Source organism: Rhincodon typus, chromosome 9 (genome assembly GCF_021869965.1).
Source record: "Rhincodon typus isolate 14 chromosome 9, sRhiTyp1.1, whole genome shotgun sequence".
Taxonomy (NCBI): domain Eukaryota; kingdom Metazoa; phylum Chordata; class Chondrichthyes; order Orectolobiformes; family Rhincodontidae; genus Rhincodon; species Rhincodon typus.
In genome coordinates, this window is record NC_063340.1 from 69,177,812 (window position 1) to 69,191,753 (window position 13,942).

General features: G+C 38.9%; 1 protein-coding gene across 1 annotated transcript in view; it reads left to right on the forward strand.

Annotated features, from left to right (window-relative positions):
* LOC109910961 (stonin-1) overlaps window positions 1-13,942 on the forward strand; it is a 95,736-nt gene that overhangs the window by 70,393 nt on the left and 11,401 nt on the right. Inside the window, exons 8-9 of the mRNA XM_048600967.1 lie at window positions 2,085-2,728; window positions 7,070-7,342. Coding sequence (XP_048456924.1) covers window positions 2,085-2,728; window positions 7,070-7,342 — 917 coding nt within the window. The remainder of the gene's footprint in view (window positions 1-2,084; window positions 2,729-7,069; window positions 7,343-13,942) is intronic.

Here is a 13,942-nt window from a genome sequence, read left to right on the forward strand (position 1 = left end):
TTCCTCAGTTCTGAGGAAGGGTCACCGGACCCGAAACGTTAACTTTGTTTTTTTCTTTACACACGCTACCAGACTTGCTGAGCTTTTCCAGCAACTTTGTTTTTGATCACTTTATATAAGTTGGTTTCTTCAGTTTTAAACATTGGATTATTTTTCTTGTTTTTGTAAATCCAGATTGCTTTCTTCTGTCTCTTCAAGGTGCACATTATTTGTAAGGAGGCGATATAGAAGCTGTTTATTCATCTATACAAACTTGAGGTCTCTTGTGGCACAATGGTGGTGCCCCTAACCACTGAACCAGAAGATCTAGGTTCAGGTGCCCAGAGATGTGTCATAACATGACTGAACAAGTTGCTTAAAAACATCTCCAAGCTTGTGAACCAAACACACTTGATGCATAGATAATTAGAACTGGCATAGAATGTTGTTCTAAGACAATATAAGCATTTCAACAGCATTTTAAAATGCATATTTTTTAAGAAAAGGAAAAAAGTAGACATAATTGGATTTCTGGGTTTGCAAACGTTTAGGTCTTGTGAGGCTAACGAAAAAAACAATTTTGGCAATTTAACAACTTAGCTGCAGCCCTGCAAAAAGTAAGCCATGACAAATTTATCTCAAAGGTATAAAATTTTACCAAGTTATAAAACTGAAGGAGAGGAAAGCGTAGATTCAGGGAAAACATTTTTTAAATATAGGTTCATGAATATGGGTGTTGCTAGATAGGTCAGCATTTATTGCTTATTCCTAATTACCCAGAGGGTAGTTAAGTCATTGCTATGGATCTGGAGTCATGTGTAGGACAGACCAGATCAGGATTGCAGATTTCCTTTCTTACAAGATGTTAGTGAACAGACGAGTTGTCATGTAGCTTTTGACGGTTGTTACATGGTCACTTTTAAGTTAGTTGCTTTTTTTTTTCCAGATCTGCTTAATTGAATTTAAATTTCATCATCTGTCTTGGTGAAATTCCCCAGAACATTACCCTGGGGTTCTGAATTATTAGCCCAGTGACATTATCAATGCGCCATCACCTGCCCAGCTACTTTGCTGTTTGCTTTCTGGCTCTCTGCTAAGTGATTAAAAGTACTAAGTGTACGTTTTGGAATGAGTTCTATTTAAATTTTAAATTAAAGTTTTAAATTAGAAAGATTGACGTTCATTATAACAGTACTCAGATTTCAGATCATGTTAAAAGGAAATGCTTTTCCCAGTTTTCAGTTAAAGAGCAATTTACATTTAATCTGTATGTAAGCAAAATATTAATGTGTCAGCTGTTTACATATTCATTGTAGCAGAAGTTCCCAAAACTGGTGGATGTGAAAAGGATATCCAAGAAAGGTGAGACAAAAAAGGTTTGGCTGAGGAAGCGAATCATCAGTGCCCAAAGTAAACTCAAAAGTCTTGATATCTTAAGTAAATTTAAGTTTAAATTCATGGAAAGGACATACAAAGGTGAACTCATAACATTGGGTCAGTTCAGCATTGCATCCATTGTTTGAATTCCCGCTGATTTTTAAAAGTGAATGTTGAGCCAATGACAGCTGCTTCTGTTGCACAATTACTACACAGCGGATTTGCTATTGTCTGTTTTTGTGCTATTAGCAAAGACTAATTTGACCCTGCTGTTCCTTAAAAAGAGAGGACAGATAGGAAATAAGTCTTTGAAACAGAGACTCAGAAAAACATTTGGAAATCTCTTGGCTATAATTTTTGATATTTGGCCCTCATTTTTATAATGTATTCAGATCACAGTTCTCACCAGTTTGAATAGTAACTTTGAATAGCAATTGGTGCTTGTTTATTTGAACATTTTTAAATCTATTTATGCCTTTATTTAGTTATGAACGATACTCTTATTTCATTGCTATGATTTTGAAAGCTAGGGCTCTGAGAAGACAACAATCAATGGATTAACTTGCATTGAATAAAATTCCTAAAAATACTTCTATTTTGCATCTTTTGAGAGAACAGTGTTGCTTTTGGCATACAAGTTTTCTGATTGTCTTTTGCTGATACTGCCTATTCTAATTTAATTCTGCCCTCAAATGTTGTTCATCCTGTTCAATCTTTGTCTCTTCTAGGTCACATGTATAAAGTCAATGTCCCAGTGATGGTAACACAAAGTGCTGCAGGCCAGAAATATTTCCAGCAGCCTGTTCGTCATTTCATTCATCAAGTAAATCCAGTTACAGGGCAGACAGCTCTCTTCCAACAAAACTCAGTTTCTAGTCAAACACATGCCATTCAGCAGTCTTCGCAAGACCAAGCACCCACACTCCAACAATCCAACTCAGGTCAAGTTTCCACACATCAGCAATTGCTGACAAACCAATCTTTTGATGTAACTAATCAATCTATTCTGCAACAGCCTGGCATATCGAGACACGTATACATTCAGCAACAGGGCACAATGAAACAGGTGGTTTTACAACATTCTGGGATGGGGGTACAGACAGGGCCACCTATTGTTATTCAGAGACAGTCCATAGCAAACACAGGAACACTAGGACAACATGTACTATCCACACAGCCAACTCAACTGGAACAGTCTGTGGAAGAACAAGTGACCACAGGCCAGACTCAGCATCTGTTAATTCAAGATTCAGACAGTGCTCCTCTAGCACATACGCTTATTGTACAAAATCAAGCATCTGAACAAAGTGAAAGAACAAAAATACCGCAGTGTGTTTCTGAGCGGTGTGTAGTCCAACAGTTTACACCCCAGGTAAGCGATATTAGAAAAATGAACACTGAAAAATATTAATATGCAGATTTGAAAATTTTACGTCAATAAAATACAGCATCTGACAATATGAAGTTGAGAAGCAGAGACATAAAGGATTGTTCTGATGTGAATTATACTGTGTCTTATCTGCTTAAAAATACAAACTGAGTGGAGTATTGAAAACAGTAAAAAGGTCGCTAATTATTTCACATTATCTGGCATGTGGATTTACTATGTTTCTCATGAGAGGAGCAACTAGGAACATCGTTAATCCACTGCTTTTGAACCAATCTTGAGTGCGCCAGAAATGCCAAGGAAAGGGTGGTAGAGGCAAGAACCACTTCAACATTTAAGAAGCATTTGGATGAACACTTGAAATGCCATATACACAGGGCTGCTGTCAAAATTTTAGGAAATGGTAAAAGTGTATAGGTGCTTGTGAAGGTCTGCTAGCTGAAGGATAGATATGGTTGTCAGAGGCCCAACCATCTTTAGCTGCTTCATCAATGACCTTCCCTCCATCATAAGGTCAGAAGCGGGGATGTTTATTGATGATTGCATAATGTTCAGCATCATTTGCAAATCATTAAATACTGAAACAGTCAATTTCCAAATGCAGCAAGACCTGGACAGTATCCAGGTTTAGGCTGACAAATGGCGAGTAGCATTTGTACCACACACATTTGTACCATACACAAAAACTGTGGCTAGAAGAATAAGCTAGAAATATTGCAGTGAGTACCTGACCACCACCTACAAGGTGCAAGTCAAGAGTGTGATGGAATATTTACCACTTGCCTGGATGAGGGCAGCTGCACCAACTCACAGGACAAAGCAGCCCACTTGATTGGCACCAGATCCATTCCATCCACCACCAACACTCAGCAGTAACAATGTGTACCATCTACAAAATGCACAATAGGAATTCATCAAAGATCTTTAGACAACACCTTCCAAACCCATGGCCACTATATCTAGAAGAATGAGGGCATTGGATATATGGGAGGACTACCACCTGCAAGCTCCACTCCAAACCACTCATTATCATGACTTGGAAATATATCACCGTTCCTTCAGTGTAGCAGGGTCAAAATCCTAGAATTCCATGCCCAATGACAATGTGGTTCTACCTACAGCATATGGACTGCAGTGATTCAAGGAGGCAGCTCACCACTGCCTGCTTGAGGGCAATTAAGGATGGGCAATATCTCCTGTCCAGAGAGTGACATCCATATCCAGTAAATGAATTGTTATGGAAAATGCTAGAATCTATTGTTAAGAATGTGACACCAGGACACTTTGCAAATAATGTTAGGATTGGGCAAAGTCGACATGGATTTATGAAAGAGAAATCAGGTTTGATGAAGTGTTTGAAGTTTTTTTGAGGATGCCCCTAGCAGAATAGATAAGTGGGGAACCAGAGGATATAATGTATTTGGATCATCAAAAGCATTTGCTGAGGTTCGACAGGAGATTAGTAACTAAAATTAGAACACTTGGTCTGGATTGAGGATTGGAAAATGGAAGGAATGGATTTGTCATTCTGATGTTAGCAGGCTGTGAATAGTGAGGTGCTGTGAATAGTGAGGTGCTGCAAGGATCAGTACTTGGCCCTCAACTATTCATAACCTTTATCAATGATTTGGATATAGGGACTAAATGTCATATTTCCTAATTTACTGATGAAATAAAGCTAGCTGGTACTGTCAATTGTTAGGAGGATGCAAAGAGGGCTTCAAGTAAAGAATATGGCACATGGAAATGTGAAGTTACCCACTTTGGTAGGAAAATTACAAAGGCGAAGTATTTTTGAAATGACAAGAGATTGGGAAGTGTTGATGTCCAAAGGTACTTGGGTGTCCTTTTCATAAGTCACTTGAAAGCTAACAAGCCAAGAGGAATACAAGTTGTATGTTGCCTTAACAATACAGGAGTACTGGATTTTAAAAAAATCTTGCTGCAATTCTTTAGATCCTTAGTGGGACCACACCTGGAGTTCGATGTTCAGTCTTTGGTCTCCTTCTATGAAGAATGATATAATTGAAATACAGTGAGTTCAACAAAGGTTCACCAGAAGACTAACCCCTGGAATGGTGGGATTCTCCTTTGAGGAGATTGGATCTATATTCTCTAGAGTTTTGAAAAATCAGTGGTAATCTCATTGTAGCATGCAATATTCTTAGAGGACTTGATAAGAGAGATAAGGGAAAGATGTTTCCTCTGATTCAGGCGTCTAGAACCGGGGAAACAGTGATAAAGAGGTATTTCTTCACTTAGAGAGTGATGAATCTTTATCCCAAAGGACTGTGGAGACTCAGTCATTTAGTATATTCAAGCCTGAAATCAGTTGTTTTCCAGACATTAAGGGTGTCAAGGGGGTTTGAATGGCATGGGGAAAATGGCATTGAAGTAGAAGATCAGCAGTGAGCCAGTTAAATGGCAGAGGAGATCATTGGACTGAATGACTTAGTCATACTCCTCTTAATCACAATCTTCCTATGAGTCAAAAGGGAAAATGTTCAGTAAAAGAACAGGTTCAATCAACCACAGTAGGTTTGAGGTGGTCAGGGACTGTTTGGACCTTTTTAAAGGAAGAAATTGCTATCCTGGTGCAGGATAGGTTTCTAATGTGACTGGATGTCCACTGCAAAAAGAGACAGTTGAGATCAAGAAACTTTAAAGTGGAAGAGTGTGTCAGAAAAGTTCCAGCAGAAACTGGACCCAAAAGAAAATGTGGAAAGAAATGTAGAATAAGGTAGGAAAAAAACAAGGTTTGAGTGAAGATTTATAGCTCGGGTGCTGGTTATAGGTTTTGGTGTATTTGCCAAGGTGGGAGGTTTGATAGCAGACATTTCGTCCCTTACTAGGTGACATCCTCAGTGCTGCGGAGCCTCCTGTGAAGGGCTGTTGTCTTGTGCCAGTCTGAATTTATATGGGACAACAAGGTGCAGGGCTGGATGAACACAGCAGGCCGAGCAGAGAGGCTGACGTTTCGGGCCTAGAGTCTGGTTTTTGCTGCTTCCAGTAAGTGCTGGTTCCAGCTGTGCATTGTAATGGTTGGTATATAACCAGGACACCCCAAAACCCGAAACAATAACTACCATACCATATATTAAAAAAAAAACCTCAGAACTGACAGCCAGACCACTCAGACCGCTAGGAATCATATCAGCACACAAACCAACAGCAACTGACCAGGGTTAAAGACCCAATAGATACCATGGACAGGACAAGTGTGGTTTACAAAATACCATGCAGAGACTGCACAATACGCTATGTGGGACAAACAGGCAGACAACTAGCAACCTGCACCCACGAACACCAGCTAGCAACTAAACGACACGACCAGATGTCCTTGGTTTCAATACACATGGACAAGAAAAACCACGCTTTCAACTGGGACAACACAACTATCATTGGACAAGCCAAACAGAGGACAGCCAGGGAATCCTTGGAGGCTTGGCATTCATCCGCGGACTCCATCAACAAACACATTGAATTAGACCCGATAAAGTGACCATTACAATGTACAGCCAGAACCAGCACCTACCGGAAGCAGCAAAAACCAGACCATATAAATTCAAACTGGCACAAGGCAACAGCGCTTCACAGGAGGCTCCACAGCACTGAGGATGTCACCTAGTAAGGGGATGAAACATCTGCTATCAAGTCTCCCAGCTCGGCGAACACATCAACATCTGTAGGAAGAAACAAGTTCTCTGAGGTTAAAACAGTGAAGCGACCAGGGAAGTCATACAAGTGGACCTTAGAAAAGAGATAGATGCAGGCTCTGGAGTTTTAGGCTTGGAGTTCATTGATGGAGTTTCTGGGAAGGAGAGGGGAAGATCTCCGTAGGAGCTGATGTCAGTGACCATTTGGGAAATTATAGTCTGATGATTGGTGATGGAGTCATGGTTGAAAGTGAAGTGTCAGAATTGGCATCTAGCATCTGCAAGATGAAGGTCTATTGCCAAACAGCAACAGCAGGTTAAATGAGCAGAACTGCAGTAATTTACAGGTTTTTGTAAATTCTTAAGTTACCATTTTGCTAATTTTCTTCAGAGTTTGCCACAAAGGTTTTGTGTTCACCTTCTGAAACTTCCACAATAGATGTAGGTCTAGAAATGATCCAAATCTGTGGAAACAATTCCTCTTTTTTTCCTCCCCCAAATAAAATGTGTATTTGAATGTATCACCTTAATGGAGTAACTTTTACAGTCAAGTATTTGTGTTCAAACTTGCACAAGGATACATTCAAGTAACCTTAAACCAGACTGGACTTGCTTTACAAGTTGGCTATTATTTTGTTTTGGTGAATTAAATTTTGATTTTACTGTTTAGGTGAATGAGACATTGTTGATGGTTGCTGCCACCTCTGAGGAACAACCAACCAAAGTTGAAGAGTCATCCATCCCACAGTTAGATGGAACTAATGATACATCTTCTGATGAAGAAATTGGTAACCTGCGGGAAGTGGAAGAAAATGATATACTTGGGATTATTGATGCTGAAGATCTTAAAGCACTTGAAGGTTATGATGAAGACGATAGTTCCAGCCCCGACACTTCCAGTGATGGCTCTGATGAAGAACCTAAAGAAGAAATTATAGAAGAAGTAATTATGTAAAATATTTTGATTATTTATTTTAGTTCCTATTAAGATGACTAATCACATAATTGTAATAAGTATAAGATGTGGGAGCAGAAGTAGATCTTTCAACCCGTAGAGTTTGCTTCAGCATTCAATGAAATTATGGCTGATCTAATAATCCTCAACTTCCCTTTCCTGTCTTACCTGCACAACCCTTTATTCCATTACTGGTTAAAAATCTATCATCTCAGCCTTGAATGCACTTAACAATACAATCTCTACAACTGTCAGCAGTTTTAAAAAAAAAAAATCCACAGATTCACTACCTCAGAAGAAATTCCTCACCTGTTTTAAATGGGTGACCCTTACTCTGAGATTATGCCTTTGACTCTCAGAAATGGAAACAACCTGTCAACAGTACCCTAGTAATTTTGTAGGTTTTAATAAGGTCACCTCTCATTCTTCTGAACTCCAGTGAGTACAGATCCAGCCTCTCATAAGAAAATTCCTCTATGCTGAAGAACAACCTAGTGAACCTCTGGACTGCCTCCAATGCAAGTTTGCCTTTCCATAGATAAGGACACCAAAACTGTTCATAGTATTCCAACTGTGGTCTAACTTGCACCTTGTATCGTTTTAGAAAGATCTCCCTACTTTTCATTCTATTCTTTTCAAAATAAAGGCCAACATCCTATTTGCCTCTCCTAATAACTACTGAATTTGTATTATAGCTTTTTGTAATTTGTGCATGAGGACTTCAAAAAGGCTGGAATGCCCTCCCAAATGGCACATGAGTCTACCTATAGCACATAGACTGCAAAAGTTCAACAAGACAGCTCCCTACCACCTTCTGAAGGGCAACTAAGGACAAGCAATAAATACTGGCTCAGCCAGTGACATCCTCATTCTGTGAATGAGCATACTTTAGACATACATAGGTTCTTGGTCAGTTTGGGGCTAAGAGTTACAGGTAGATGGCAGGAGAATGGGGTTGAGAAACACATCAGCCATGATCAATTGGCGGAGTAGACTCAATGGGCTGCATGGACTTATGGTCTTTTCCTGAATATAACAATTCTTCGAAGAGTGCTACCAGCACACCCACTATCTCTGAAGTTACTTCCTTTAACATCCTGGGATGCATCTCATCAGGCTCAGGATTTCTTTTGCCTTTAGCTCTGTTAGTTTATCTAGTATATTTTCTCCAATGATTATTATTATGTTTATTTCCTCCTCTTCCTCCCCTACAGCCCCCCAATTCCAGTTGATTATTTAGTATTCTTGGAATGCTGTTAATGGCTTCCGTGTAAGAGACTGATGTATGAAGTATTTGTTCAACCGCTCTGCCATTTTTTGTTTCCCCGTTATTATTTTCCCAGCCTCATTCTCTAAGGAAACTGTGTTCATTTTGGCCACTCTTTTTATATATTTAAAGAAGCTCTTACTCTCCGTTTTTACGGGACTTGACAGTTTCCACTTGTTCATTTTCTCCCAATTTATGTTTTGGTCATCTTTTGGTTCTTAAAACTTTTCCAAGCTTAAGCGCTTTTTCCCACATTACATTTTTTCTTTCAATTTGATACTATCAAGAACTTTCTTGATTAACCATGATTGGGGATGCAATGACCTATTAGTATTATCACTGGACTATTAATCCAGAAACTCAGCTAATGTTCTGGGGACCTGGATTCAAACGCAGCCATGGCAGATGGTGGAATTTGAATTCAATAGAAATCTGGTATTAAAAATTTAATGATGACCATGAAACCATTGTCGATTGTCAGAAAAACCCATCTGGTTCGCTAATGTCTTTTAGGTAAAGAAACTGCCATTGTTACCTGGTCTGGCCTACATGTGACTCCAGACCCACAGCAATGTGGTTGACTGTTAACTGCTCTCTGAGCAATTAGAGACGGGCAATAAATGCTGGTCCAGCCAGTGACGTCCTCATCCCGTGAATAAATAACCCTAACCTTAACCCTAACTTATCCTATTCCCGAGAATCCTTCTTCCTCACTGAGATATATTTTTATTGTAAGTCATGACCTATTTTTAAAATATCTGTCATTTTTCATCAAATGTTTTTTCTACTAAACTCCTTTCCCAGTCCACTGCAGCCAACTCTGCCCTCATTCCTTTGTAATGACCCTTATTTAAGTTTAGCACTGTTGTTTCTGACCCAAGTTTTTCACTTTCAAACTTGGTGCTGTGTCATGGTCACTGTTTCCTATGGAATCTTTTATTCAGAGATCATTTACACATTATCAGAACCAAAATAATGTGATCCCTGGTTCATCCCTGGGCGATGCAGTCCTAATACAAGTAAACATCTGACTCTATCCAGATTCATGTACGTGCTAAAAATTCTCATCTGTATTGGATTTTTTCAGTGGAACAGTAGTTCTGTTGAGCGGTCTGAGTACATTGCTTTTACTGGAATTGACTCTTAACATGCTGTATCTCAGTATATTGGCTATGCAAGTAGTACCTAATCACTGATAAAAGCTGTGCTAAGATGAGCTGTTTTATTTTAGTGACAGATCTCTCTCTCTCTTGTTGATTACCTCAGTTTTCTTTGCTTATAGTTTTCCATGCTGTACTCTATCCTCTTTCTCCTGTCCTGAAGGAATTGACTCATTACTAGAGCACAGTTCAAAAGGTGCTCACCCAAGCAGTGATCATTCATATTTAAGTCTTGACTGTATCAATAGACCATTTGCCTGTGAAAGGAGAGCATTGATGTCATATAGCCTTGTCACTTGCTGATGCCCAGGGATGACCGAGTATGCATGAGGAGTTGGGAATTTGCATGTTTCCAAAGTAGCGAAGCAGAGGTGCTTTCTAAAATCAACTACAGGAGCAAGGTTGTCTTACAGCAATTGTATAGGGCTTTGGTGAGAACACTCCTGGAGTATTGTGTGCAATATTGTTCTCTTTGTCTGAGAAAAGAACATTATGGCGACAGAGCGAGTGCAACAAAGGTTTACAAGACTAAGTCCTGAGGTGGCAGGAGAGACGTATGATGAGAGATTGGATCAGTTAGGACTATGTTCACCAGAATTTAGAAGAATAGTGGTGAATCCCATAGAAATCTATAAAATTCTAACGGAACTAGACAGGGTAAAGACAGAAAGGATGTTTCCAATGACCAGGGATCCGCAGAAGCAGGCATTACAGTTTAACAATTCAGCGTAGGCCTTTTAGGATTGAGCTGAGGAGAAATTTCTTCACCCAAAGTGATGAACTTGTGGAATTCTCTACAACAGAACGGTTGAGACAATACATTGAATGTTTTCATGAAAGAGTTCGATAATAGTGCTTCGGTATAAAGAGATTAAAAGGTGTGGGGAGAAAGTAAGGGTACTGAGTTGGAAGATCAGCCACGATCACGCTGAATTTCAGTGCAGGCTTGAAGTGTCGAAAGGCAGTAGTCCTCCTATTTTATATATTTCTGTGTTTCAATCACTGCCTGTGCAATCAAGACAGATCAACAATTGAACCTGAGAATGTTTTGGTATTATTTTTCTGACAGTTCAAAAGTTATGACACCTTGGTTTCCCTCTTGCATTCAAATCTAGACCGGATTTCGCAAGCATCTGAAAATGATAAAATGTAACAAAATATTGCATTAAATATTACAAAGAGAAATTGCCTGTGTTTTGGCCTTTTGAATGAAGGGCAAATTGTTCCAAGTTTTTGGAGCCCTAAAACCTAATGAGAAACATTGCCTGCTGACATAGGATAAATGGAAAATTCAAAAAATCACTAGTGGAGGCAATTCTACATCTGTGTAGTTGGACATACATTCTACTGGTACTGAAAGATTTCCATTTTGTTTAGCCCAGTTTTTGGAAACCTTAAATGAAAGTATGGTAAAAATGTTTATTTTGACGTTTGTTCTGGTGCAGATCCTCATCTCATTTTCAGCAAATTAAGAGGATAAATTTAGAGTTAATGCTGGCACAGAAGCTTTAACATATTGCAACTTCTAAAGTATATTTTGTGTGACTCGGCAGATCTTACAGGTCTGGTAGATATTATCTCCGTGTCTCCAATAGCAGTAAAGGTCTGTTCAAATTAAGAATATTTATTAGATAAAATTTCAAATTGATTAGGTATTCTGGTCTGAAGCACACTTCTGAAGCATAATGTGTGAATTTATAAAGCCAATCCCTTGATATGTGATAATAACTGGGTTGATAGCTGATGATTAGTTCTTTATATAACTTGTAAAGCTGAAGTGTTAATTCAGAAAAATGAATTTGTTCATGCAGGCAGTAAATTAAAAAGTGTTCTTAGTCCAAAATATCAATATTTCCTTTGTAGGTAATGTATTGATTTTTGCCAATCGTTCAGACCAAATCTGGTCTTTATTTGAGACTTTTGGCTACTGAAGAGGTTTTGATTCCCCGATGACATTTTGCTACATGATCCATATAAACTTAATAATCTTCCAGTTATTTTATAAATAAATACTCTATACTTGCCTTGCCTCCTCTGCTCAAATCTCTCAACATTGTGAATCTGTCTGGTCAATTTTTTTTTAGAATAATGAGTTATGTGAAGCAAATATGCAAGCCACACAGATGGTGTTTTTTGAAGAATTAAACATTAGCTGGATCTTTGGAAAAATGAGTTGGGAAAATTCTGCAGCTCCTGGCCTCGAACAAAACCCCAAAGACTGAGTTTTATTGATTCACAAAATGATGACTTTTTTAAAATTATTCAGAATATGTGCAATGAGTTCTTGCATGGTTCTGACTGGAATTCATTAACAACATCTTGTTGCATAATTCGTTTTTACCCTTCCTTGTCTGTTTCAATAATCTAATTAACCAGAGTAAACATTATTGCCATGAGTGACAGTCATATGCTTGATTTAAAATAAAGGCCTATAAGTTGTGAAGCCACTTGGGTAAATCAATTTTCTAAACTATAGAATTGCCTAATGTTTTGTTGCATTATGAGAAATGGCACGGGGCACTTGGTTTTATATTTGGTGTACAATCTTTTTATTGGGAAATTTGCCTGTGCTGTCAAAACACTTAGTGTAGATTGTTAGATAGATTGAGAAGAATACAAGAGGAAAAGCTAAGTTGGAAGCACTGATGTAGTGAGGTCAGGCTCTTGTTTAAAAAGTTAAGGATTCTAGGGGAAAGTATGGATGAAGTTGGATTATGAGAAAGAATTGCAATAGTTAAGATTGCTACATCTATGACCTTGAAGTGAGGAGGAAATTAGTTAAAGCAGAAGATTTGTAAATTATTTCAAAAATGTAGAGTTGATGAAACTTTTTTGCAATTTAGAAAAACAAAGAGAGAACTAGAAGGAATGCTTCCCATAAATGATGTTTAATTTTCAGAACATTGCTCACATAAGTTTTCTATTGTACTGTTTCCAAAGATGTATTCTGTACAACACACCATCATTGCTTGTCAGATTAGGTCAGTTCTGCTCTTTTTATATGACCAAAGCTCCTCAGTAAATATGTTGCTTTGTATCTTTTGCCCAAAGGTTGAGGACATATTGTTGTTTTCATGAGATATATGTCTTCAAGTTTTATGTGTTTTTGTGGTACCTCTATTAGTCAAAATAAAATGTAACCTCTGTCAGATTTGCTTGAAATTCTCAGCCAAAACCATAAGAGGATGTTTTGATTTGTTACTGGCACGAATCCCAGGAGACAGAGTAACTGTACATTAAATCTTATATTTGAGGTGATATAAGTAAATGTAAAGTTTGCTTTCATAAAAAGATAATGAAGTGTTCATCAGGACCAATTTCTTCAGCAACAGTCAGTGCTGGACATGGCAGTTTCAGCAGTGCCCACCACTGAACAAGCGTCTCCATTTGGAAACAGTAAAGACTGCAGATGCTGGAAGCCAGAGTCAAAAGATGTGGAGCTGGAAAAGCACAGCAAGTCAGACGGCAGCTGAGGAGCAGGAAAGTCAATGTTTCAGGCCCAAACCCTTCGTCAAGAATGGGGAGAGAGGGGAGAGAGTGGAGAGCCCAGAAGTAAATAGAGGGAGGGAGGGGGTTGGGGCTGGGGGAAGGGTAGGTAGGATGGTGATAAATGGATGCAGGTAGAACCCTATTGTGATTGGTCAGTGGGGAGGGTGCAGCGGATAGGTGATAGGAAGACGGACAAGTTAGGTTAGGTCAGGTCAGGGAAGTGAGGAAGAGGCAGAGGGCTGGACATGGGATAAGGCTGGGGATGGAGGGATTTTGAAGCTGGTAAAGTCAATATTGAGGCCATTGGGCTGTAAGCTCCCAAGGCGAAATATCAGGTGTTGTTCCTCCAGTTTATGTTTGGCCTCACTCTGACAGTGGAGGAGGCCAAGGATGGACATGTCACCACAGAAGTGGGAGGAGGAATTAAAATAGATAGCAACTGGAAGGTTGGGTTGGTTGGTGTGTACAGAGCACAGATGCTCTGTGAACCGGTCCCCGAGTCTGCATTTGGTCTCTGAAAGAGACGTCTTGTTATAATCTTTAAAGTGTCTCCATTAGTGCTTTATCATAGCTAATATTAACAGAGAAATTTTTAGCATCAGCAGTGATGGATGGACAGCTTTGCTTTCACAAACTGACCTTTTTCTTTGAGCTATTCTTTAGCAGTCAACT